The sequence below is a fragment of the Nannobrachium achirus genome (genome assembly GCF_963921795.1).
Source record: "Nannobrachium achirus genome assembly, chromosome: 22".
NCBI classification, from domain to species: Eukaryota; Metazoa; Chordata; class Actinopteri; order Myctophiformes; family Myctophidae; genus Nannobrachium; species Nannobrachium achirus.
Genome location: NC_137829.1, coordinates 23,216,533 through 23,244,076, shown reverse-complemented (window position 1 = coordinate 23,244,076; position 27,544 = coordinate 23,216,533). Strand labels below are relative to the sequence as shown.

At 41.3% G+C, this 27,544-nt stretch overlaps 1 protein-coding gene across 1 annotated transcript; it reads left to right on the top strand.

The window, feature by feature from the left end:
• The first annotated feature begins 1,026 nt into the window (after positions 1–1,026).
• On the top strand, positions 1,027–24,512 carry ttc21b (tetratricopeptide repeat domain 21B). The gene is made up of 29 exons (XM_080752546.1): positions 1,027–1,183; positions 2,111–2,240; positions 2,493–2,603; positions 3,276–3,442; positions 3,580–3,702; positions 4,032–4,189; positions 4,881–4,965; positions 5,138–5,236; positions 6,306–6,498; positions 7,090–7,187; positions 8,735–8,935; positions 10,749–10,878; positions 11,351–11,508; positions 12,400–12,624; positions 13,028–13,266; positions 14,357–14,429; positions 14,616–14,726; positions 17,362–17,500; positions 18,463–18,569; positions 19,229–19,417; positions 20,178–20,288; positions 21,194–21,275; positions 21,652–21,802; positions 21,906–22,067; positions 22,611–22,806; positions 23,514–23,738; positions 23,870–23,990; positions 24,096–24,163; positions 24,392–24,512. Exons 1-29 carry the CDS (start codon positions 1,160–1,162, stop codon positions 24,467–24,469), a joined length of 3,954 nt encoding a protein of 1,317 aa, XP_080608672.1. The 5' UTR covers positions 1,027–1,159; the 3' UTR covers positions 24,470–24,512.
• Positions 24,513–27,544: the final 3,032 nt, after the last annotated feature.

Sequence of the window (27,544 nt, the reverse complement as noted above, 5' to 3'; positions counted from 1 at the left end):
AATAGACCTTCTTCACAGCAGCCATTTTAAACATTAAAGTAGGCTCGCCCCAAGGCATACACAGGTGTAACCAATGATACTAATTAAGGGGTCCATTCGGGTCAAACGGTCTGTGTGTGCTGCTTATCCATGTTGGCTCACTGGAAAGGCTCTGCTGCATACTGTAAATGGAATGGAGCCTTAATTAGTATAATTGGTAGGCCTGCCCCTGTGTTTACCATAGTATTTCATGTCATTATATGACTGCCAAAGGTCCATTGGTCACAAGGTTTTCCCCAAGGAGGAATCACTCAAAAACGCCCATGGATGCCATGCATTAGGGGCAGGACAGTTGCATTCTGGTCTGATCTCACAAAAAAAGTTGTTTTAACCAAAGAATATCACTTCAAAGCACCTTTGATTTTCCACATTATAGCTCTCTACTAAACGCAAATGTGACTTTGCATTTTTTTTATGAAAAGGTCCATTGGTCACAAGGTTTTCCCCAAGGAGGAATCACTCAAAAACGCCCATGAAATGTCATGGATGCCATGCATTAGGGGCAGGACAGTTGCATTCTGGTCTGATCTCACAAAAAAAGTTGTTTTAACCAAAGAATATCACTTCAAAGCACCTTTGATTTTCCACATTATAGCTCTCTACTAAACGCAAATGTGACTTTGCATTTTTTTTTATGAAATAGGACTATGTAAATATATATATATATATATATATATATATTATATATATATATAGGTCTATATATATATATATATATATATATATATATATATATATATATATATATATATGGCGTATATCTTTGTGTGTGTGTGTGTGTGTGTGTGTGTGTGTGTGTGTGTGTGTGTGTGTGTGTGTGTGTGTGTGTGTGTGAAGAGAAGGGTAGAATAAAAAATTTTTTTAAGAGTAACTGCTCCATCTGGCGACAATATGTAGGAACTGCCTCTTGTCTTATCATTATTTTAAAGATGGCGGCGGACCTGAAGTCGTTACTAAGTTACAGGGAACGCTAAGGTTGAGAAGCGACTCAAAAATATGGCGAAAAAACATTGAGGAAAAACCTCGGATTTCTTACCAGATCAATAACAATAACATCGGATTGGTGACAGAATAGTTAGCTTGTGTTTGTGTGGTTGAAGAGCTTAACCGCTTAGCAGAAATGGAGGAGGAAGAGACCACATTGGTAAGCTCAGTTTACATGTTATGTTATGATACAGCCAGCTGCCAGATACACTAGTGTTATTGTATATCTGCTGCACTAGTATACTATATATATTGACATTATTTAGATGTATTTTGGTCTGCTTGTGTCTGTGCGTTTTCTATTGTCGGTAAAAACTTGAGTCTACGTTATCCGTTGTTAAACTTACTCCATTTGAGGATTTCATTTAGCATAATTTGGTCCAAAAGATACATGTACAACAGCCAGTGGTTCTCAAACATTTTCATGCTAAAAGTCCCACTCCTCCCTAATTGATATTTTTGGCCAAGGAGCCCGTCTGGAAATGATATATAGCCTATGTGTGTGTGTGTGTGTGTGTGTGTGTGTGTGTGTGTAATAAATATATTATGTAAAGAAAGAAGAAAAAAACTTGTTGATCAGTCATTTTCAATTAAAGTAATACTGATTTTGCAGCTGTATTAAATAATCCAGGGTCCCCCCCCCCCCCTGGACCCCACTTGAGAACCACTGCACATTATTAGCTCTTATTGCTCTTGCCAGCAAATGATCATGCATTTTTGAGCGGTGGTCACAACGCTCCTATACGTGGCCGTGTGTGTGGGTATGTCTGTCTGTCTGTCTGTAGCCTACAGTACCTTTTTTGACCACACATGTTAAGGGAGGGGCGCTGTTGTTCAGGCCAGACCAGACCAGAGACACACACACACACACACACACACACACACACACACACACACACACACACAATGGATGGATACCAGTGGCGGCCTGAGTGACATGCATTTTATTATTAATATTTTGTTTAATATTGTTTTAATATTTTTTATTATATATATATATACAGGTATATATTTGTTTTGCTGTTGCGCAGCCTCCACGACCACCGCTCAGTTCACACGGGTGTGATTTTTTCTTTCTTTCTTGCAGGGTTTGATTAATTACTATTGCTATGAAAAGTATTACAATCATGTAGTGAATGCTGCAGGTGAGGCTCAAAGGCAATTCAACAATAATCCAATCTTCACATTTTTCCACGCTTATGGCACTCTTATGCAAGGTAAGAAATGTAATTTTAACTTAACCACTTGAACCCTCATTCTCGGGGGGAACATTCACCTAAAATAGCTGATCTACAATCTCTGTGAACTTGTAGATAGAAGACACTTGGTTTAGAAGGGGGGAAACTGTCCAAGTACACTAAAGTGACTCACCTTTATTTAAAAGTCCCCCCATTACATTTGTACACTATCAGATTGTTTATCTGAAGTGTCTGCCTCATTGGACATGGCATTGTGTTATTTTTCAATAGATCAAATTAATGACGCCGTAACTGAGCTGGAGATGATAAGGGACAGACAGGACGTGTCACTTTGCACACTGATGGCGCTTGTTTATGCAGAGAAGAAAAAACAGCATCCAGGTAAACCAAGATGATTATTGTATTTATGTCATTATTAAGCTTTTGTTTTTAACGGTATGCCTCTGCAGGTCTCATAACCGAAACGTTGCTTTGTATTTATTAAACAACTCTCTGGAACTTGCAAGTGGTAGTTTGCGGGTCTGATCTTTCTAAGATTCCTTACTGTCCAGACTGACACCTTGCCCCAATCCTTGCCACTGAAAGTGAAGTGACAGTTTAAGTACTTTTTAATAGGCCTACCTAAAATCAACAAACTATACTATAAAAACTGGTCAAACATTGGCCAAATTGTCAAATAATCTAAGAAAGAGGAAAACATTGTGAAAATAGACTATCTACATACAAGTTCACAATGCTTCATAACGTGAGGAGGCGTTGTGAGCTTTTAGATCTGCTATTTTTGCTATATTATCTGTGTAATCGAGTCAAACTAAATGTAATGCCTCAACTTGTACATTCCAATTGCTTGTCAGGGTGGGGGGTCCCAAGTTCAATTATGATTATTTTGGGGGATCACGGCCTAAAAAGATTGAAAACCATAGACAACTGAAGTCACAGGCCAGCCACATGAAGTCTGAGATCGATATCGTAGCCGCGCTGTTCCCATGTTGATGATTATGTACTGTAATTTGTGAAACTCTTAACTGGTTTCTCTGTGTTTCTACTTGGCAGACCGAGAGGTTATTCAAGAGCTGGACGCTAAGGTAAAAGAGGATCGCAAAAGTGCATCTCCCAAGAGTCTCTACTATGCAGGAATGTTCCTCTGGCTGCTGGGTCGAAATGACAAAGCAAGGGAGTACATAGAAAGAATGATAAAGCTTTCCAATGGCTCTAGAGAGGTGAGTTTTGGATGTCATTGTGCACCCAAAAGAAGCTATATTAATATTGAACTGGCAGTCATTGAACACTAAGGTACCCAATACCATTTTGTCACACCACCTGCCAGATTTTTTTTTTTTTTTTATCTATTGTTCAGGGGATTATCCTAAAAGCCTGGATAGATCTGACATCTAGTAAGGACGCGTATGCCAAAAAGGCTGGAAAATACTTTGATGAAGGGCTGAAAGAGAAAGCAGATGTCTTCGCCCTAATGGGAAAGGTAAGACGGGTCCCATGAGGCCATCATGAATAGCATTTCTCAACAATGGCTGGCTGATTCTCTGACAGGCTACTGAAGCCTGTTAATATTGACCAGCTCTCTACAGATCTGTTACATCTCAACTTTCCTATGATTCAAGAGTTGTCACAGTTCTCCACTTAATGTGTCTTTCGTGTCGATATGATATATAATTTGGTTTGTTTCACTACTGTAAAATTGCTAGCAATGCTTTTCTTCCTAAATGTGTACCTTTCATATAAGCTGGTCATGGACACTACTGTACATGACACATATATGATATACTATGTATATGATCTGTTCCATCACAGGCACAATACTATGAATATCGGCAGAATTACTCTGGAGCTTTGGAGATGGTCAACCAAGTCATTGTTAGTTATCCTGGGTTCTTGCCCGCCTTTGTTAAGAAAATGAAGCTGTTACTCAGCCTACAGGACTGGGAGCAAACTACAGATGCTGCACAGAGGTAATTGACTGACTGGCTTAAACTAGATAGCCTGAGCTCATTACATTTCACTCATTGCCATTGGAAAAGGGGATGTAAGTCTTCTCTCTGTTGGTAAGATCAGAAACAAGAATTTGTAATAAGTTGCAGCAGCAATGTAAAGGGGGTTTAAGGAAAGGCACCAGTCAGGCTTTGCAAGTGGCTCAGCATTCAAGTGCAAATGAAAAACTAGCGTGATGCCTCAAACCAGTGCATACTGATGAAGCTATTGTTCCTGCTTGCTCTCCCCTCTGGACCGTGGCCAGTGGCAGGCAGCATAAAAAGGCCTTTGAGCCGAAGTGCAAAAGACACACATTTCTCAGGATTCGTTCAGGTTGTATGAACGGTAGTAGGAGAGTGATCACTCAGGTGCAGGGAAATTCTACAGCTCCTGAGCAAAGTCAAGAGTGATCCCCGCTGTGCACTATTGTATTGTGAATTGGAAGGGATTGCATGCTGTGCAAATTGCACATCTTTTCCTTCCAGTGTGTGTGCTTTCTTCCACAGATTTAATTAAAAATGTTCAACTGATCATGGAAATTATCATGAAAATGACTCCACCTCAGCAGTCACCATTGTTCTATTAGCGGCGATAAAAGGCATTATAATCCTCCGTCTGGATGTATTATCGAAGATGATGTTCCTTTACTTGGTTTTATGCTTAATATTTCAGGCTCTTACAGAGAGATAAAAACAACCTGGAGGCTCTGAGGATGCTAGCACTACATTCTTTATGTAGAGACGGTGATATTGATGAGGTAATAATGTTCACCCTTCATCAGACCCTTATATAACTCAGCACTTGTTCTGGCAAACCAGCAGGAGAGATGAGAATAGCAATCTGTAAAGTAGTTAAATTGTTATGTGTTGAGTTCTGAACTGGAGGCTAATTGATGCAAAATATTGTTTCTACTACCTCTCGCTTGGCAGGCAGCAAAACAGCTGTCAAACCTCATCAGTAGCCTGGAGATTCTAGAGCCTCACAACCCTGAGCTACTCTACAGGATGTCCTTGGCTTTCACTCGCACTGTGAGACACTTTTAACTGTTTTAAGTTTGAAGTCCACCTGTTAACACTTCCGATGCCATTATTTTTGTAATTATTTGGCTACAGAGGGCCACCATTGACTGCGCTTTATTTTGAAGAGACCCAAAAGCCACGATCGTGTCCATGTTGTGGAAATTCACCGTCTTGTGATGTCGATCCGAATGTTTACTTTCACGCGGAAATGAAAAATTCTAACCACGGCCGACCGTCGCGGCCCAGTGTTCGCCATGAAAAAAAGCGTTTCTTGGTGACCGAAGCGTTTTTGGAAGTAGATTCCGAGATAAAGCTGTTTCTTTGCAGAAGCAACGAATAGGAACCTACAGTATGGAGATTACACGCTTCCTGATGATGGCGGCCGAGTTGCATCATGGGATATGAAGCTTTTTCGCTCACCAGCCGCTGCCGCAGCACCTCTTTACCTGGTTATTATGGTAACCAACTAACATGTCCCTGGACGGGGCCATGGCATTGCACCGCCGTAATTCTTATCACGTTTCTGGACGTAAATGGCATCGGAAGTGTTGTCACCACACTAGTCAACATACCCATAAATGACCAGATTGTCTATGTGGGAATAATATGACACCTGATGTTTCCTTTAGAATCAGTCCGGCTTTGCATGCTTCTATGGCTTGAAACGATAGTGTGTGAACTGTATGTGCCTGCTCTATTTTTAAATCGTTGTTGACCAAACCCGGAAGGCGTGTGTACTTCCGGGGAAGCATGGGCTGGGTGAACAACTTATATTGAAGTTAATGTTCTGTGGTGTGGGGGTGCATTTGTCCATCATCCTCTAGCTTTTATATAGCTTGTCTATGATTGCGATTTGTGTCAAATCACCAACTGATAAAAGTAAAAAAAGAGATTGCACATGCACTAGAAAAGCCCAGGTGCAGGGAAAACAGGTCACAAACAGGTAGCATGAAACAATAGTTCCCAGTCAATTTAGTTACATTTCAACCTGCATAGTCTTCATCAGAAGGAAACGGCACACACATACACCATTCTAGCACTTATCATATGTTTTGTGTGTTTAATTATTTCCTGATAGTGTGGTCAGAATGAGAAAGTGATTCAGCAGACACATAGGATGGTGGAGAGGGCCTTTTCTCAGGCTTCGGGGGATTCGGACCTGGCCACAGAACTAGGTTACCAGCTGGTGCTGCAAGGCAAAGTCAAGGAGGCCATGAAGTGGTACAAGACAGCCATGACACTGGATGAGACCAGTGTTTCTGCTTTGACAGGTGTGTGTGTGAACGTGTAACCATGACCCAGCTGTCTGCTTGACACTCAGAGCTGATACAATGCTCTACTATTTCTGTAGATCAATTACTCACCCTATGGAAACTTGAATACATGTTATTGTTTTGTTTTTGTCACATTCCTATGCCAATCATTTGAGGAGACTCTTTGTGTCTCCATAGGGAACCACTGCTGGTCATCAAATTATTGGCTTAGGAATGTGACTATCCCACAAAACACCCACAATTTATTGCAACTGAGCTTGCAGAACTGCCAATTCATTTTGTCTCATGTGGTTGCCATAGGCAACACACTATTGTATACGATCTGAGATTCAGGAAAGTGAACCTTTTGGTCATGCTTCACTTGACACCACAATATATAATATACATAAGACAGAATTATTTTCCTAGTGGATTCCTCGCGACTCGCGTCACGGCAACCACACCTGCGATTTCCCAGAATTTCATCTTTCTAGTTTTTTGATTGTACCTATTTATGTATTTATTTATACCGTTTTTGCCTATAATGACTTGCCTATAATAGGGATGCCCAGGTTAAAGTGGTTAAAAAACAATCCCTCTGTTGCATAGGCATCATTCGTTGCCAGTTGACTGAAGGGCACTTAGAAGACGCAGAGCAACAGCTGGAATTCCTCACGGAGATTCAACAATCCATCGGAAAATCTGGGGTAAGGCCTATATTTAAATATTGTTCTTTTTGAAGCGGTGAAAGCCGCTTCCAAGGAGTGGCTTTGTGTGTCCCGTACATGTCCATATATGGTCATTCCAGTCCAGAATGAACAGGTTTTATCTGTCCCGTACATCCAGAATTGAGGTTTGGTCAAGCTTCACATGACAATTCGGCCCTCCAGATAAAATCATTCATTCATTCAGAATTCATAAAAATATAGAACTGAAGCACATAGAAAGTATAGATATAGAACACAGAAGAATGTATAGATCTAGAACACAGAGTTCACATAGCTCTAGAACACATAGAATAAACATTCACCGCTTCACTTTGAACCGAGGTTTGATTTTTAATTGATTTGGAAGAAGAAGAAAATTCCTTCAAGTGAACTCATCAAAAGTCCACTCTGCGGTATGCTAAGGCAGTGGTTCCCAAACTTTTTAGCTCGAGAATTAGACGTTTGCCCAGGACCCAATCTAGAGAAAAAGCAGATCTACAAGCTCACAACGCGTCACACTACTTCTTAGTTATATATATTTTAGGGGAGGGTGAAATTCTTTGAAATATTATATATATATATAATATATTTAATTGTAGGAAAATAAAATGGGATTTTTGCTCGAGTCGTGACTCGTGACCCATAGAAATTTGTCCATGACCCACAAATGGGTCCCGATCCACTGTTTGGGAAACAGTGTGCTAAAGGATCATTGTTCATAGGTTATAAGGCTCAGGATCATTTACTTTGTCTTAAATTGTAAAACTGTTTGTCAGGCCATCTAAGAGGATGAGCAACAGCTGTTTCTGTAGGTCTTCAGTGCTATGGCTTTAGCTTTCCTTCCTTGGTGAATTGTCACAGTCACTGTGTGTTCGTGTCCTATCTCTGGTATAAGTACTTTGGTCAACTTCCTACCCCTGCCCACCATTTTTCCCCTCCTCTGTCCATCCTCATTACTGTACTCTCCCTCTAGTAGGGCAGAAGAGAGGCTCCACCAGCACCCGAACGACATGTTTTCGGAACCTGTGTTTTTTAGGACCCTTATGGTCTAGTCATGATTTCTTCTTGTTGCCGTGGTCAACTAATGTTCCATGGGGTTCATTTTTAAGGACCTTTCTTGCACCTACCCATTCACTTACTATACAGGAAAAAAGACCCCCCCCAAAGAAATCTTTTTTAAGTAGCATGTGAGGGTAACTAACTAGGGTTTTTTCATGATTCTGAATCCATTGCAAGCATTTGTTTTGCATGAAAAACATTCCTTGGGCTCAAAATGGCCCCACAAAACTATGGTTTAGTGTTGAATCATCACTTTTCACAGTTTTGTGGGGTAAATATTTAGCCCAAGGAATGTTTTTTGTGCAAAACAAATGCTTGCAATGGATTCAGAATCATGAAAAAACCCTAGTTAGACCCCTCATTATGCTACTTAAAGAAGATTTCTTTGGGGGGTCTTTTTTCCTGTATAGTAAGTGAATGGGTAGGTGCAAGAAATCATTAAGAATTACCCTTTCGCTTTTAACTTGTTCACTTTTCACTCTATTTAGGAGCTGTTGTACTTGCGCGCGGTGCTTGCGGTGAAAAGGCGCCGGCCCCAGGAGGACATCGCCAACCTGTTGAACGATGCCGTGGACACCCACTTCTCGGCCCTGCAGGGTCTGCCTCTGGGGGTGGAGTACTTTGAGAAGCTCAACGCCGACTTCCTCCTGGAGATCGTCAAAGAGTACCTGGCACTGTGCCCGGCTAAGGTCTGATTAGACAGCTGTTGTGACGTAGGGGTGGGCGATATGGAAAAATACGCTATCACGATATTTTTCCAAGCTGTATCACGATACGCTTATCACGATTCTTTTTCATGTTGGTTTTTATGGTTATTTTTCAAGTTACTTAACAGTACAACCACCTACAAGGCAACAACTAGACCAGGTCAACCTGGTTGTGCCAGACCCCCTGTCTGTCATCATCATTTATGACATCATGCCTTTTGTAGGCATGTCATCATCATGTCATCATCATATATACCCTTTATATAGAAAACCCGGACAGACCGACATTTGCTTATGTAGGCCTACCCATTTCATGGGTCTGGCAAAAACTAAAAGAAAAAATCACACTCGTGTGAACTGAGCGGTGGTGTGTGTGTGTGTGTGTGTGTGTGTGTGTGTGTGTGTGTGTGTGTGTGTGTGTGTGTGTGTGTGTGTGTGTGTGTGTGTGTGTGTGTGTGTGTGTGTGTGTGTGTGTGTGTGTGTGTGTGTGTGTGTGTGTGTGTGTGTGCAACAGCGCCCCTCCCTTAACATGTGTGGTCAGAAAAGGATACTGCAGGCTACAGACAGACAGACAGACACGGAGACAGACAGAGAGACAGACAGACCCACACACACGGCCACGTATAGGAGCGTTGTGACCACCGCTCAAAAGGAGTAACAGACCATTTAGACCAGTGGTCCTCAAAGTGGGCTCCAGGGACTCTGTGAGGTCTAAATTGATCCTTACAAGTATGTAACTCTGACAGTATACAAATGAAACCAAATGGACCCGTAAGGGTTAGGGGGAGGCCTTGACATTTTAAAGTTTGAGAACTACTGATTTAGACCAAAATGCAGGTTTAAATGAATTCTGCAATGAATCTCTGTATTAACAATTCAACAGGATTTTTCATAAGGAACCCTCATTGTATCACAATACAATATCTCTGAAAGGCATATCTTGGAGACATTGTATCGTCGCAATGATATTTATCACCATATCACCCCGTGACGCATCAATTCTCTATCGATCATTTCTAGGTTGAGGTGCTTTTACAAAAGCATGTTTAAGCTATGATGTGGGATTTTCACCATGATTCATTTAACCACTTAAAAACCCTAGCGTCCCTATGTTTTTCTTTTTTGTTTGTTTGTTTTTTGTTTTTTTACGATTTTGTAACCCATTTTTTCACCCGGTGTCAATTATCTAATGTAATCCTGGGCGCTACACTCCCTCTGCCAACCTGGGTAGACAACGGACTGACCTCAAATGGAATCCTTCCTTCTATGCATGAGGAGTCCAAGTTGCTTCTTTTCACCTGACAGGGGGGAGTTTCCCCGGTTGGACGTAGCACGTGGAAGGAACACGTCATTCCAACCAGTTCCTTACCCCTCCATCAGGCGCCCCGGCTGGTCAGGGGGAGGCAGTATAGAGACCAGGATTACTGCATGTTTTTTGTGAGGGTACCTACCCTAGGGGACACAGGGAGAACATGCAAACTCCACACAGAAAGGCCCTTTAGACACCTAGTATATAGGGTTTAAGAGGTTAGATCAGGTTGGCCAGTAAAGTTACATCGTATCGAAGTCCACTGTGCCTCCCCAACCACCAACATAGATGTTATGTCTTTTAAAAAGTACAATGGTGAATGATGACATTTTAAATTAATTACTGTCTGACAGCATCTATATTCAGCGGGGATTAGTAAGTCGTTGGGGGTTCAGAAAGTAATTTACAGTATATATACTCCCTGCAAGTCCATGGAAGCAGCTTTAGAACCCCCGCAGTAATCTCTGGCATCATTTACTGTTCCAGCCTCCAGCCCAGGGGCAGCCGCCCGCTCCCCTGCTCCAGCGCTGTGCCTCTGTGTTGGATACTGTGGTCAAGATTGTGCCAGGTCTCCTACAAGGGGTGTTTCTGTTGGCCAAAGTCAAATTCCAGTCTGGTGAGCATTGCATTGAAAGGTGTATGTATGGTTTTGTTTTCTTCTGTGGAGAAGCCACTGTGGTGATGACTTTGTCTTATCGTTCGTGTTCTCGTGTGATGTAGGGGTGCAGTTGATCGAGCTAATGGATTTAATCGATTATATATTTAAAAAAAAAAGATTTCAAACATTAAAAAAAAAAAGCGACAGTAGCAGATTTACAAGCTGACATGGCAACGCTTTGTCATTTTCGCTTTTCTTGCTAGACACCATTGTATGAACAACTATAAAATATAGCTTAAGTGATTAATCAGACTAAACGATTTAGTTGATTATGACCAATATATTCAAATCTTTTCACATCGATTCATTGATATAAAAAAAGACAAATGTGAAATTATTTGATTAGTCAAAAAAAGTAATCTATAGAATAATTGCTAAGAAAACAATGGAGAGTTGTAGATTTGAGCTGTAAACTGGATATGTGTTACAGGTGACATTGATGCTGCTCAGAGCAGTCTCCAACATTGCCTGAACCAATGTCCTTCTCATGCTGACGCTCACCTTCTCATGGCCCAGATTCACCTGCAGCAAGGAAACTTTAAAATGTGCTCCCAGTCTCTTGAACTCTGCCTCAGCCATAACTTTGAGGTAAGATAGAAATCCAAGTGACACTTCATGACAATAGAGCGGTGGTTAACAAACAACGTTGTGATGCGACGGACGATATGAAAATGTCATATCACCATTATTGTGATCAAAGAAAGAGAGTGAAAAACAAAAAGACTGTATCAAGTACGTATATTATAAGTACGTTTTACCAATAGAGGGTTTAAATGGTACCGGATATGCAGCTCGGCAAATAAAAGATGAATTGATCCCAGTGCATGACGGAGGACGATATCACGATAAACAAAATCTCCACAATACGATTATCGTGAGCGATAATATCGCTTATCGTCCCATGCCTGGATGCGAAGTGATCTAGTACATTTTTAATGTGTAGATTAGCATTTTGGGAACTTTGGCTAATTTGTGAAAGTATGAAATAGGACCTAAGTGGTTAAACCTGTTATTTGGCATGAGCAAATAAAAAAAGTTTACAGAGTGATAACATATTTTGCTTGCATATGAATGAATACAGGTGTGTCTTGAGGGTTTGACTTGCCCGTTGCTATGCCTTGGGCACAAACAGTTTGAAAACCACTGGAATTAGAGTGGCGTATTATCTGCAGTGTGTCATGTCAACCCAGGAGGTGGATTGAAAACACAAATCTTGTTTTCCTATCCCTTTTACTCAAAATGGATAATTAGTGTGGTTGCTTATAGGACAACACACTATTGTTCTCTTCCAACTTTTTAGAGTAAGACTTTATAGAGTAACCCCCAAAAGTCCATTGAGTTCAATGGAGAATTGGTGCAAGTTTGAGGATTGGTCAAGCTTCACATGACATTTTGGCTATCCAGCCTATAAATAGGCAACCACACTTGCAATTTCCCTGAATAGCATCTTTATAATATGTGTTTGTTCTTCCATCCCAGGTTCGAGAACATCCCTTGTACCACCTGATCAAGGCCCAGGCCCAGAAGAAGATGGGTGAAGTGCCGGGGGCCATACAGACCTTGCAGATGGTCATGAGTCTCCCAGGGGTCCGGAGAGCTGGGTCCTCATCCAAGTCCAAGAGCAAGAAGGTTGAGCTGAGCCATGCCGACTGTGTGTCTGTCTTTTTGGAGTTAGCCGAGGCCCTCTGGCTCAATGGAGAACAGGTATGAGAGCTGTACCTGATGCACAGGTCTGTGGTCAAGTAAGAAAAGCAGGTATCGGACCATATTTTTATACGAAGATTAGAGGAGCCTGCGCCACAAAACTAAGCTGTACTCATGATAACTATAATAAATACCAGTCCAGCATACAGTGGAATATTCAGACTGCTAGGACATATCAGTAGGACATGGACAAATAATACTGTCACGTCAAGAAAGATAACTCCTCACATAGCCTAGTGCAAGACAGAAAGGCCATACCTAACAGTAAATATAAGAAATGATTCCACAAAACCCAGGATTAGCTCATATGCTGGGTTATTCTCAGGCCATGTGTCCACTAGATGTCTTTTTCAAAAAGCGGTGAGAGGCTCAAATCGAATTAACACTAAGAATTCTATTTCAGCATGAAGCAGCCAAGGTGATGCAGGATGCCATCAATGAGTTCTCAGGCACCCCCGAGGAGCTGCGCGTGACCATTGCCAACGCTGATCTGGCCCTGCTGCGCAGTGACACAGAGCTAGCGCTGACTATGCTCAGAAACATCACTCCAGAGCAGCCCTACTACATCCAAGCCAAGGAGAAAATGGCAGAGATTTATCTCAATCACAGGAAAGAGAAACGTCTATATGCCAGCTGTTACAGGTGAGCCGGGAATCTTTGAACTAAACCAAAGATGTAAAGTATGCATAAATGTTGAAAGAGAATGTAAAATGTAGTATTTATTTGCATCTGGCCACGATTGAGTAAATGTCACTCTTCAGGCCCGCCCATTTCATAGTCACTAACAAACAAGGCGGACTGGCATCCGCAGACATAAATGACGTCATTGCAGACCCAAAGTGGACCCGTCCCTGAGCAGACAACAATAATGGGAAATGTTGTCTATACACTTTTGATTATGCTTGAAGTAGGTCATGGATCAGTTATGTGTGTACTTGTCCGCTTCCTGTTTTCAACGCTGTGCAAGCAGCTTTAGTCTTACCCCAGCCTAAGGCATGATGTGTTCCTTGAACAGCCAGGTGGCAGTCAAATGATACTCACAGCCACTTATCTTTTCTAGTGGTTAACCGTGTCTGATCAGCCCCACATCACACCCACAGCCTAGTCTGCAAGGATTGAGAAAGTTCACAGTGGCTTTATTCTTCATTCATTCTTTATTCGAATCCTCATTAGCTTCCACTGCCATGATCACTTGTCTTCCTGGGGTCCACATAAAACATAAACAACATACAATATTCATACAAACAACAATCCCAGGGCTCCCCCAGAGTTAGCGTCGAAGTGTCCTTGAGCAAGACTCTGAACCCCTAATTGCTCCCGATGAGCAGGTTGGTGCCTTGCATGGTTTCCTCTGCCATCGGTGTATGAATGTGTGTGTGAATGGGTGATTTAATGCACAGTCTCTTTAAAAGTGCCTTGGATAAAGGCGCTATATAAATGCACGATCTACCATCTACAATTTCACAGTAAATTAAGCGAAAAGTTGAACTGTAGTGGATCACAGTAAACAAAGGCGTCATTTGCGAAGGTGCATCCAGTTCTTGTTGTGTACCATAGTCCTCTTCATACTTACCTATGTTCACAGGCATTCCAACACTGAGACACTAATTAAGTAATCAGATACAAGTCTGTATAATGAAATGGTGCAATGCCATAACTTAGGTCATATAGCCCATATTTAGATGGTGGCCATGTGAATGTGGTCAATGCGGTGTATCATTCTATTCCCCAGAGAGATGGTGGAGAAGCTGCCCAGCCCTCATACGTATCTCTTGCTAGGCGATGCTTACATGAACATTCAAGAGGTGAGTGGGAGATAAGAGTAGTATAAATGTCTAAGTGTAGTATGTTCTTCAAAATATTTAGAGTAAGATTAAATCAACAACAGAAGTTGTGACTTCATCTGCTTACGGGGAAAGGGAGATCCGAGAGTTTCTGGTGTTGCAAAAATGCACTTAGAATTACCGTAAATTAGATGTGTTTATCCTTAGCCGGAGAAGGCCATTGAGATCTACGAGCAAGCTCTCAAGAAGAACCCAAAAGACGGTGCTTTAGCCAGCAAGATTGGGAAAGCCCTTGTGAAGACCCACAACTACATCAAGGTTTGTGATGCACACCATGTAAGAGATATTAAAGCATGTTTCGATCCTCCATGACCGGGGCAGGAATTTCATCTTGGCCGTATGCCCCTCAAAACTATATGCTCTGAGGCCATGATATGCTCTTGATGCCAATGCCCCTCGATGCCCCAGCTCATTTCACAGTTTTTGCCTCTAGTTCTTTCCTGTCTATACGGTTTATAAAGACCAGAGTCTTTTGTTGAGATTTTGAAACAAGTGAAATCATATGGCACAATGGAAAAAGGACCCAAACTAACTTTATTTTCTGAATTATCTATTTATGCTGCGGTCTATATGCTGACCGATACTGTTATGCACCTTCATGTAGTATAGGTTTTTAATATTGATTTTATTTATGTAGTTCAGTTTTAACACTGATCACATTTAGGTTTTTAACACTGACGTTTTAATGGCCAACTTCTTGAGACTGTAGCTGTGTGTGAGGTTTAGCGCACAATAATTTCCAAGTGCCTGTTATTGTTGACTATAAAGTTGAACCTATAACATGCTATGTATTACAAATAAAACTAGAAATACTCTTCCTACAAAACAGTGTGTGCTCGCTGCTCCCTCCTTGGCTAAAGGCCCTGCCTTTGTACTGTCTGCCAGGTTTTTTTTAGGAGAATAACCTTAGTATATAAAGATTTGGAGAACATACTGGCCTGGGAGAACATACGCTTTCAGCGAGCCCACAAATCTTTACTATATAAAGATTTGGGAGAACATACTACAAAAAATTTCATATGGGTGGGTGTTGTTGTTATTTATATCAGGTCGCACTTGTTGGTGGTGATGTTACCAAGAACGCTGCTCCTTCATTGGCTAAAGGCCCTGCCTTTGTACTGTTGGTAATTATTTTGAGGTAGAACATAGAACATAGAACGTCTCGCCTTCTAGACGAACCCACAATAATCTATCCCAGACCGCTGAGCACTGGCTTAGTAACCTGACAGCGCGTTGTTGGTTTGAGTCCCGAGCCCGACAGCCTTTGCTGCGTGTCATTCCCTGTGTCTCTCCATTTCCTGTCTCTCTTCACTAATAACGTACTATCCAAAAAAGTCAAAAATATATCTTAAAAATATATATACTAGTAAGACGTCTCAGGGCGACATGCGACCTCGCCCTAAAGGGCTAGGTCGCCCCAATTCTTGGCTATCTGGCCAGTGATGTATATCAGACCAGTTACCCAATCTCAATAGTGCCTGTTGAGATTGGCAGAACATGCCCATATATGGGCATTACCAAATATGGGCATTCCCAGATATGCCCTTAATATTGATGACATTGGGACAGGGATCTCCATATATGGGCATAAAACGGACAAGGATGCCCATATATGGGCATTCCCAGATCACACTTGCAAATTAATTAAATTTGCAAGTGTGATCTGGGAATGCCCATATATGGGCATGTTCTGCCATCACATTGTGGACTATATATGGGCATAAAATATATGGGCATAAAAGGGACATGAAGCCAGAGTGTGATGTCAGAGTAGCAAACCCATTCTGTTGAGAGTGGTTCCCCTATATCACAGTGACATCAGAGCATGATGTCAGAGTGACAAGGGAACCCATAGACTAAAAATCTGTACTGACTGACTGAAGGAAGGACTGACACAGACAGACAGGCAGACAGACAGACGGAGACAAGCTGCAACATTTCTCATGGTATACCTTCGGTATCCAAAAAAGTCAAAAATAGTCAAAAATATATCTTAAAAATATATATACTAGTAAGACGTCTCAGGAATTATTGTTAGTGTGGCTGCCCCTGCAAATCGACCGGCTTCATCGGGACACGCAGGGGTGCATATTGCTAAGAGATACGTTATATAGTTTAATTTATATAAATGTATTTGTGAATTAATTTTCTCCATTGACTTTAATTAAAACATTTACTTTTCCCAAATATGGAGATGACTGACATCATAGATGTCTGACGTCATAGACCACATGAGACAGACACAGTATGTCCATTTATGGGAATTCCAAGATATGGGCTTAATATTGATGACATCATGGATCTCCATATATGGGCGTAAAAGGGACAAGGACGGAATAGGGACAAGCACTGACAGATACAAAGATATTTGCAAGCCTGACTCGCCTCAGGTCAACCACACTTGCAATTTCCAATTAGCCCTATTCACGGCCCTCCCACTCAGCAACTTTCTGGTGCTGAAGTCACGTTTTGAAGGGTAAAACCCTGCTAAAAGCCCATAGAGTTAACACAGACATCGCATAGTAAAGTATAAAATACGGCTAGCATGATCAAGAACACAAGATAGTAAAAGGCACAAAGCATTATAATTTACTTTACCGTTCGAAATAATGATTTGTTGGCTTTAAGTCCAGCAATTTCTGTGTTATTTTACCCTTCAAAGCTGACATCAGCACCAGGAAGTTGCTGAGAAATTTGCTGAGTGGGCGGGCCGTGAATAGGGCTTATTGCATCTTTCTAGTTTTACTTGGCCCTGCTGCTCTGGTATTTGGCCTCTCAGAAAATTTACAGCGTCAAGGGCAAGTGTCTTTGCCCCCGAAACTATGAAATTCCAGGCCTGTCCACGACGCAGACAGAGCAATGTTGACACAGAGTTGCTGTTGACTTCACACAGGCCATCAATTACTACGAAGCTGCCCTGCGCACCGAACAGCAGAGCTTCCTGCGTTACGACCTTGCTGAGCTGCTGATGAAGTTGAAGCAGTACGAGCGATGTGAGAGAGTCTTGCACGATGCTCTGGCACATGACCAAGGTACTGTGGTGCTCATTAGGAGACTTAGGACACTGCTTCTCAAACTTTTACATGTCAAGGACACCCCAAATTGACACTTATTATTAGCCTGCCGACCCCCATTTGAAAAGACATGCCAGGGACCCCCATAAGAGATGATTTTCACGGCTCTAGCAGTGATTCTCAAACATTTTTTGACATGCATTAGGCTACGGACCCCCATTTAATGGCATTTCTTTCTCTGGGACCCCAATTTATAGATAGAAAAAAAGTAATTTTGGGGATGAACTATCCCTTTAACCACTTAACCCTATATACTTCATTGACCAGGTTCTCCCAGTACGCTATCAATGACCCCCTCCTTTTCCCCTTTACACCAAACCTCTTCACCAAAATTGCCGTTCTACAAGCTCACAAGCCATGAGCTTGTAGATCTGCTATTTTTCACCAAACGATAAGCTTTCATGACATGCCCAGAAAAGGGATGCAAGGGTTCAAGTGGTTAAATGTTTACAGTGAGCATTCTAGACAGAGCTCTCTGGCTTCAGACGTGGCAACAAAGTCACGGAACAACTGAGTCACCGCAAGGGCTTTTGCACGTTTGTGAGGATGCAAATCAAGCATGTATATAAACAGCTGGATACAAAGACAATGCAGTTTCGACCCGAGGCTGAACTACTGTGAATTTGTAAAACAAATCAAAACATCTGTTATGACTTAGATCTTTTTTAGAAAAATTAAATGTTCCATGCCACACTACTTTTTGTTATTTTAATGGTGGTCTTAATATTGTGCCTTTTTCTTTTACATTTAGTTGTGAGCTCCGGTGTCATGTACAAAATAGCAGATCTATAAGCTCACAATGCGTTGTACTGTGAGGCATTATGAGCTTGTAGATCTGCCATTTTAAGTGCGCACAGCGATGCACAACCAACCAAGTAATAACTCAGGCTTAATGTTGCTATACTTTTTGATCTATGCAGTGAATGAGTTGCCAGCGCTCACAGATGATTGTCGTTATCTGGTCCTGTCAGCAAAAATCCAAAGTAAGGTTGGCAAAAATGAAGAAGCTTTACTTTCCCTCCAAAAAGTAAGTATCTCCAGATTACCCGCTTCTCTGACAGGCTCATATAGTGCTCAAAATGTTCACATGTGCTCAAATAGCGGCTCACACTTTGGCAAGAATCACCAGTTCAATCCAGGTTGTGTCCTTGCCATTAACAAAGTACATTTACTTGAGTACTGTACGTAAGTAAACAATATCTGTACTTATATGATATACTGCTTTACTTTAGTATTTTAGCATTTTTTCACTCCACTACATTTCAAAGAAAAATATTGCACTTTTGACTCCTACTACATTTCTAGGGAAGGAAAAAGTACATCATGAACTAATGAACTAACCACTTAAGCCCTATATCAAATATAGTGAAAATAGCAGATCTACACGTTCACAACTGACAGGTAATGAATGAGCTTGTAGATCTACTATTTTCACTATTATTGATATTTTTGCATGTATTCATGCATGTACTTTCTAATTCAGACTTGAGTATTTCTAAAAGCATGTACTTTTTAATTGGTAAAGCAAGTACTCCAGTACTTTTACGTACACATTTGACTTTCACTTACAGTTTAGTAATATTAGTATATTAGTATATCTGTACTTTGACTCAAGCGCTGTGGTTGAGTACTTGGATCCACCACTGACAGTGGTTGAATCCAGGGTTGTGTCTTTGCCGCTCCCAGGCCCGAGACGTGCAGGCCAAGGTACTGAAGCGGGTGCAGTTGGAGCAGCCTGACGCCGTCCCTGTGCAGAGGCAACTCGCCGCCGAGATCTGCGCCGAGATCGCCAAACACTACACGAGTCAGAGGGGCTATGAGAGAGCAGTCAAATTCTACAAAGAAGCTCTTGTGTATTGTGAGAGTGATCGCAAGGTCAGCGCAGCCGAATCAAAAACATCCTGTGTATCCGAATGCAGCTGTACTGGACAAGCCCTGGCACCTTTTACCCCATTTAGGCCTGAACACATTATGACGCAATATTTTATGCTTTAAATATAAAAAATAGCAGATATACAAGCTCACAGCGTGGCACCGAGTTAGATCTGCTATTTTTGAATTTTGAATCCTTCTAAGATTTTTGGAAAAAACCTATGTTTCTATGTCAGCAATCTGGCCAGCCATCGTCAAAGAAAAGGTCCTTTTCACTTGACTGGAGCTCAGTTAGTCTGTTCTTGAGAGACTACTATGTCAGTGGTGCTCAAACCTTTTCATGTGAAGGACCCCCAAAATGACATTTATTTGGCCACAGACCCCCATTTCAAAATATCTAGTTCAAGGGACCACCCAGAAGCAAAATTTTAGTTACAAACGTTCGCTTTGAAAATACATATATTCAAAGATTTGCACACATTTTCACGACTTTTTCAAAAATAGCAGATCTACAAGCTCGTAGCGCGGCACTCGGTGCCGCGCTGTGAGCTTGTATATCTGCTATTTGGGGCATTAATTTATATATTAATATATTATTCAATTTTAAGTATGGTGATAACAAGGTTTCTGCAACGGAATTTTTGAATTAGGAATTAGCAAGCACAGATAATAATAATTTGACCGGAAAACAAGGCGCTGTTTCTGTGATAGTAAAGTGAAAACAACGTGTTCCTTCAGTTGAATGAATGCCCTGTGTTTCTAGGTGATGCTGGAACTGGCACGATTGTATCTCACCCTGGATGAGGTGGACGCCTGCCAGCAGCAGTGCAGCGTCATTCTGAAGAATGACCAGTTCAATGAAGATGCCACACTGGTTTGTTCTTTGTGTCACTCTCTCTCTTTGCCTCTCTCTGTCTCTCTCTCTCTACCTCTCTTGTTCTCTCTACCTCAGGGGTTTTCAAAGTGGGTGACGGGGCACCCTGGGGTGCTGCGGCTGCAGTCCAGGGGTGCCGGGAGATCATTTGATAATATTTGGAATTTATTTGGACACTTGAAAAAATATTTAGTATCATTTAAAACTTGAAGTACAAAGTTATTTTCAGTCAGTTTTAACCAAAATGGCTATTATCTCAACGTTTTCCTCGCAACATAATCATTAAAATATCGTCACTGTCAGGCAGAGACCTCTGTCGCACAAAACTAGTGAAAACAGCCGATCTACAAGCATACAACGCCTCGCGATGCGAGGCGTTGTGTGCTTGTAGATCTGCTGTTTATATATATATATATTTAAATTAAAAAGAATATTCATGGGGTGCCCTGAGACAAAAAGGTTTGGGAACCCCTGCTCTACCTCTCTCTATCAGTCTGTCTGGTCTTGATTGATACTCTTTGTAAGGACTCACGTAGGGATGGGACGATATGAAAATTTCACATCGCGATTATTGTGACAAAAGAAATTGGATTTGCAAAAAATAGCAGATCTACAAGCTCACATTTTTTGGCAAAGATATTTGATAGAGATTGGAAAAAAGACTGTATCAAGTACGTATATTATACGTACCGTTTACCAATTAGTTGGTACCAATTAATTGTTTAAGTGGTACCGGATATGCAGCTCGGCAAATAAAATGTGAATTGATCCCAGTGCATGACGGAGGACGATATCACGGTAAATTAAATCTCCACGATACGATTATTTTGAGTGTTTTTTTATCACGATAAACGATAATATCGTTTGTCGTCCCATCCCTAGACTCATGTCATCTTTGTCTTCAGATGATGGCTGACCTGATGTTCAGGAAGCAGGACTATGAGCAGGCGGTTTTCCATTTCCAGCAGCTCCTGGAGCGCAAACCAGGTGAGACAGGCAGGGCCCATGGTTCTCCCAATCATGGCAGATAAATTACAATATAGAAGTACAACTTGAAATAATGTTAATACATTGGTTCTCAAACATTTTCATGTCAAGGACCCCCAAAGGACCCCCAAATGTATATGGATCCCATAAGAGAAGCTGTGAACTTACAGATTGGCTATTTGGCTATAGTGTAAAATTGGGTTAAAGTGATTAAACTGACTGTGATGCTATATTAACTACTTTGGTTGGGGAAACCCTTCAAGGACCCCTGGGGGTCCCCGGACCCCACTTTGAGAAACGGCTTTGTTAATAATATGCACTGCTGATTCGATCGGCCCTGGAAAGGAATTGTAACAATTGTAACTTTGCTTTTCAGACAACTACGCAACACTGTCACGTCTAATTGACCTGCTTAGGAGAGCTGGGAAGCTGGAGGAAGTTTCCAGGTTTCTGGACATGGCGGAAAAACATTGTTCTCGTGCCAAGTTTGATCCTGGGTTTAACTACTGTAAAGGACTTTATCTGTGGTAAAGCCATTAATCCAAAGCAGTTTTCTTTTGATTCCTCCGAAGGTTATTATGGGGCTATCGATGTCTGGCATCCGCTGATTAAGTTGTACTCACTGTTTAGGTATACTGGAGAGCCTAATGACGGCCTGCGACACTTCAACAAGGCACGGAAAGACAATGACTGGGGCCAGAATGCGGTGTACAACATGATTGAAATCTGCCTAAACCCTGACAATGACACTGTGGGAGGAGAAGTATTTGAGAACCTAGACGGTGACATTGGGTGAGTTTCAGTATTTTATTTGCGCTTCTTCGGGCCATTTAAATGCAGACCTGTAGACTTGAGCAAAAGACTTAAAGAGGTGGTGCCATAGTTTTGCACGTTTTCTATTTTGTGTCTATGGACTGGAGTTAACATTACTCTAATAGACCACCGGGTGTGGTTATAATGTGCAAATTTTCATTCCTTGTGTATTTTTGGTTTCTTCCTGAAAGTCAAAAGGCCCAGTCGAAAAACACTGATATCATCCCCTCCCCTTTTACCACACACCAACACTGTGGGTGTGGCTAACTTCAGCTGGGTCACCACCCACCAGACAACCACCCATACTTGATGAACTGGTGGGTGTGACCACATAAAAACATTTTAACTGAACACAACACTTTTTTTGGAAAGAATCTTTCTCCTAGTATAATCATAATACCTGATCATCATCTTTTAGGGGGGGGGGGGGGGGGGGAGGAGGATCATGGCACCCCATCTTTAAAGCTCTGTGTTCTAGGTGAAGCTGTGCCCGTCTAATGGCGCATGTTTGTGTCTTCATAGGAACTCCACGGAGAAGCAGGAGTCGGAACAGCTAGCTGTCAGGACTGCAGAGAAACTTCTGAAGGAGTTAAAGCCTCAGACGCCCGGGGGACATGTCCAGCTCCGCATCCTGGAGAACTACTGCTTGCTGGCCACTAAGCAGAAGGCAAACGTGGAGAAAGCCCTCAATGTTTTCACAGAGATCGCAAACAATGAGGTAAGTACACTCCAGATGGTGCACGTGATTTACATCACATTCTTCTTTGCAAATTGTCACTCTCGAGCTGAAACCTTGTATGTCCAAAACCGTTACTTTTTAGGAAATAGACAAAATAACCTGTGTTACAATGCATCCAATGTAGTTGTAATTAGTCACAAGCCCTTGTTAATCATTTGCATTGGACAATCAATCATTTATCAACCATCATCATCAATCATCATTTCATGTAGACATAACCGTTTTCAGCATATAGCGTCAAGGCTTCATGGGGTGTGTAATTGCTAGAAAATAAGTAATTCTTTGGAACTTTGAACTACTCCTTTTAATGTATGAAAATCATAAAATGAAATTTGGAGGTACAAGGTTTCTACCCGACAGCGATGAAATATACCCTCACTTGAAGATTATTTTCCAAGACCCTGTTGTTGGTTGAGCTGTCCTGATTCATTTCAGATGCTATCAACTGTAAAGCTCTTTGGATCACGCCAAACATTCTATCAACTGAAAAGCTCTTTGCTCTTTGCTTATAACGTAATGTTACATAGGTTGTCTTGGGTTTTTTTGGCTCAAGAAGGGAAACTTTTTACAATCTCTTATTTAACTTCAAATGTATTTACAAACTGTGTTGGTTGGGGCTTGGAGGTGCTGTCATGAGTGTTCTACAGGGCAGAATATCTAACCAGAGTTGTTTTGGTTCACTTCAGAAAGACCATGTGCCAGCGCTACTGGCTATGGCGACCGCTTACATGATTCTGAAACAGACTCCTCGAGCCAGGAACCAGCTGAAGCGCATAGCCAAGATGAACTGGAGCATTGTTGACGCGGATGAGTTTGAGAAGAGCTGGCTGCTCCTGGCAGACATTTACATCCATTCAGGGAAATATGACATGGCTGGGGACCTCTTAAAGAGGTGCCTGCGTCATAACAAGGTGACTAAATGAAATATGGTATATGAAACTTTAGGCTGAATTTATGTTGTGCAAGTTTATAGTTCTTTGTTATGCACTAACCCAGATTTAAAAAAGGAAGTATTTTTGACACATTTGACACCTTTTCCCAGTCCTGCTGTAAAGCCTATGAATATATGGGCTACATAATGGAAAAGGAGCAAGCATTCAGAGATGCTGCACTCAACTATGAAATGGCGTGGAAATACGGCAATCGGACAAACCCAACCATTGGTACGTCAGAAAACTAAGCTTAGCGTGTCCAAAATCTATGAAATTAGACAATGATTATCATTCATAATAATGCATTTCTAAATACACAACATGTATTTATTTCAGGGTACAAACTTGCTTTCAATTACTTGAAGGCAAAAAGGCATGTTGATGCCATTGATGTGTGTCACAAGGTGAGTGAAACAAACGTTCTTAGACATTTTAATAAAATGGGTGACCTACTGTATATGCGTGGTCTGTGCATTAAGCCACAGACCCCAATAACCGAGAGTGTAACTCTCAGAGTTATAAAGTCCTGTAAGGGTCCATTTGGTTTGGTTCACAACTATATGTTATATACTTTATAAATATGTACCGGTATATTTTTCTTCATACTGTGTATCATGTGTTTCTCTTTGTAGGTTTTGGATGCTCACCCAAATTATCCAAGGATGAGGAAAGACATTTTGGACAAAGCTCGTGCTGCTCTACGATCTTAAACTTGGAGAGAGAGAGAGAGAGAGATTTGGATTTGATCGATTGATTGTATACTTTATTAGTTGTAAATGAAAACAGCATGTCATACAGTCAGACATATTATATGGCTAAAAAGGATAACACAAAAAAGTCCTGGGGACTTGTTTCCATTGTGGTCCTATGTATTCAAGTGATTGTGTGTGTGTGTGTGTGTGTGTGTGTGTGTGTGTGTGTGTGTGTGTGTGTGTGTGTGTGTGTGTGTGTGTGTGTGTGTGTGTGTGTGTGTGTGTGTGTGTGTGTGTGTGTGTGTGTGTGGTGTGTGTGTGTGTGTGTGTGTGTGTGTGTGTGGGGTGCGTGCGTGCCTGTGTGTGTGTGTGTGTGTGTGTGTGTGTGTGTGTGTGTGTGTGTGTGTGTGTGTGTGTGTGTGTGTGTTTCTGTACCAAAATAAACTTTTTTTTTCGATTGACAAATCAAATGACAATAATAATCTGTTTTTACAATTCAATTAATAAACAATTAATTAATTTCTATGATTTTGTATTTGGGGGGGTTTCAATACTTGGCCAGACATGGTTCCAGCCAGGGACAGACTAAATGTTAATTTGGACAGTTGATATAGACCAATCAATCAATTAATCAAGACAATTCTTTTGAGATTATACCTATTTTACATTGATATTCTAAAAGAAGCAACGCTATTATGGATGCAAGTTAAACTGCAAACATTAAGCAAAGGAAACGCAATATAAAAGGACAGAAACTACTAAGATTGTCTTATGTTATTTTTCTACTTGCTTACGCATTCTATGATGAACTTTTTTTTTATTTATTTGACCTGTAGGCTAATGTAATAGGCATTGAAAACAAAGTTAAGATATGTTGGTCTTTTTATGTTTTGTGCTTCAGCCTTCAGCCCATTTTTGTCAGCCTCATTCATGAAGCACGTCACGTTCGACACACTCCGGTTGGCAAATGTGTGAACACGTGCAGGAGTGGACACGATCAGAATAATCAATATCCCTTAAATTAAGGGATATTGATTAATGCTCAATTGCCATTAGAAAACGGTAGTCTATTATGGGACATATTGCTCCGTTGCGCCGATGGTACAAAAAAAGAGAAAAAGGGGGGGGGAAAGGATGATTTTTCCTGACATGGAGAATGACTTGTGGAGAGAGCACAGTCGCTGGCTGCACATGGAGTCATTGTGCAAACCCTTCATTAGCAGGAGAGACTTCAAACTGGGCACCCGAGGCAGGCTTCACCCGAATGTCTTCAGACTCCACGTCTTTTCTTTCACCCCCTCAAGCACCGATCACTCCTCATGAATAGCATCTGGCACCGCACCGGTAACTTGGCCGACCTGATGATGGGATAAAAAAAAACTTCACTGGTGCAATGTGAGTGTCAGCTTTTCTTACTTCAATAATAGGCTAATTAATGAACAAACGCGATGACTTGAATAGCCCAATAATCATCATTTTGGCATAGTTTCTCTTTTTTATGGCAGTTGTCATTCCCCTGAAATGACGCTCGCCTTGATTGAGTTAAACTTTTGTTAGACCGTTACTTTTATCCACATTATTCTACAAGCCATATTATTATGTTTGATGTAACTTTTACTCTAAATCGCCATCAGACGAGATAATAACATTGTTTTTCTTGTTTGTTTGGAGATTATAGTGTTCGCGTTGAGAGCCTGATTGCATGCCGTGTGTGAGGTAGGCTTTAGGGTGCGTTCCGCTGCTATTTGTAACCCAGCAACTGTCCCAGTGAATGGCTGGGTGCACAAATCCTATTATTTAAAGAATCGACACTCTTATTGGATCAGACGCATCCCGCGGAGAACACCGTTTCTAATATCAGGCTGTCTCTCAGACAACACGACTCCAGGTCATTTTTTAAGTTAAAATGGTCAAACGTGGACATCAGATGTCTGCTTTCTTTAATAATATTATGTACAGCAGGTAGTTATACATTTGGACAATTAAAACCAACGAAATAGTAATTTAACTACCAAGACTGGCTTTGTGGATAAGTCAACATCCATATGAGTCAAGTTGTAGCCTATTATGATTGAACATAATAGGCTACTACTTGACTCATATCTATAGTTCGAGATCAGTTAACGGGACTGTGACTCTGGTTCCATTTGTACGATCTCTGAGTTAAAAATAGTTAGAGAACCACTGTTCCATGCGTAATGCGTAAATAACGCCTCCATAATGCCTTATCTTGACAAGCAGAGAGACCCTTTGTGGGAGGACCTCCTCTGGTCTCCTCCTCCTCCCTGTGAGGTAGGCTACCTGAGAGAGGAGCTCACCTGGACTCCACAGAGACGGAAGTCTGACTCTGCACAGATTTACTGCTGTGCAACGCACCGCAACCGACACGGATCACGCTCTGGAATCCAAGAAAGAAAAAAGAAAGGAGCCACTTAATAAGTTGCCCCAAAAATAAAGCAGCCCAGGATGTTGTTCTTTGGATTTCTAAACAACAGTCCCACGTCTCCTGCGTCATTATGAAGTCTAATGGTATGTTGGTGCTCCTCCTTTTTTGTCACTGGAAGAACGTGGAATAGAAGTTTTGTTGAATGGATAGAACTGCAGTAGCACTGCCATGAAACAAAAGGTGATTCGACAGTTACCCTATGTGAGTTTCTCACCGGCGTTGTCCATGACTGTACAAATGAATTCAGTGTTTTGATGATAGTTTTCCTTGAATGTGTGAAGTGCACTGATCTTTTTAGTTTTGTGTGATTATAATATTCTCAATAGCATCTCTGTCTCTCTCACTGCAGTTGATCTTAGTATTTACTTTTTATTTTATATATATATTTTTTACTTATTTTTTCCTTTTTTTAAACTTTTTTTTTAACTTATTTTACTTATTTTACTTATTGGCTGTTTTAATTAATGAGTTAAAGAGACGGATCTCAACGGAAGTAAGCCTTGCCTTAACTGAGTTTCCTTTTAGTAGACCTTGTATCCCTGAATTGTACTGTCATGAAACTGTACCTTTTCCTAAAAACCTGATCCTTTTGTATTACAGGTCAAAGCAAGTCTTGATGAAACAGCCCCCTCTCGTTGTCAAGAAGA

Coding starts and splice junctions, on each gene's coding strand:
- ttc21b (XM_080752546.1), top strand. CDS start 1,160: ATGGAGGAGGAAGAGACCACATTG. Junction 2,604..3,275: donor GAAGAAAAAACAGCATCCAG/GTAAACCAAGAT, acceptor TCTACTTGGCAG/ACCGAGAGGTTATTCAAGAG. Junction 8,936..10,748: donor TGGCACTGTGCCCGGCTAAG/GTCTGATTAGAC, acceptor TTACTGTTCCAG/CCTCCAGCCCAGGGGCAGCC.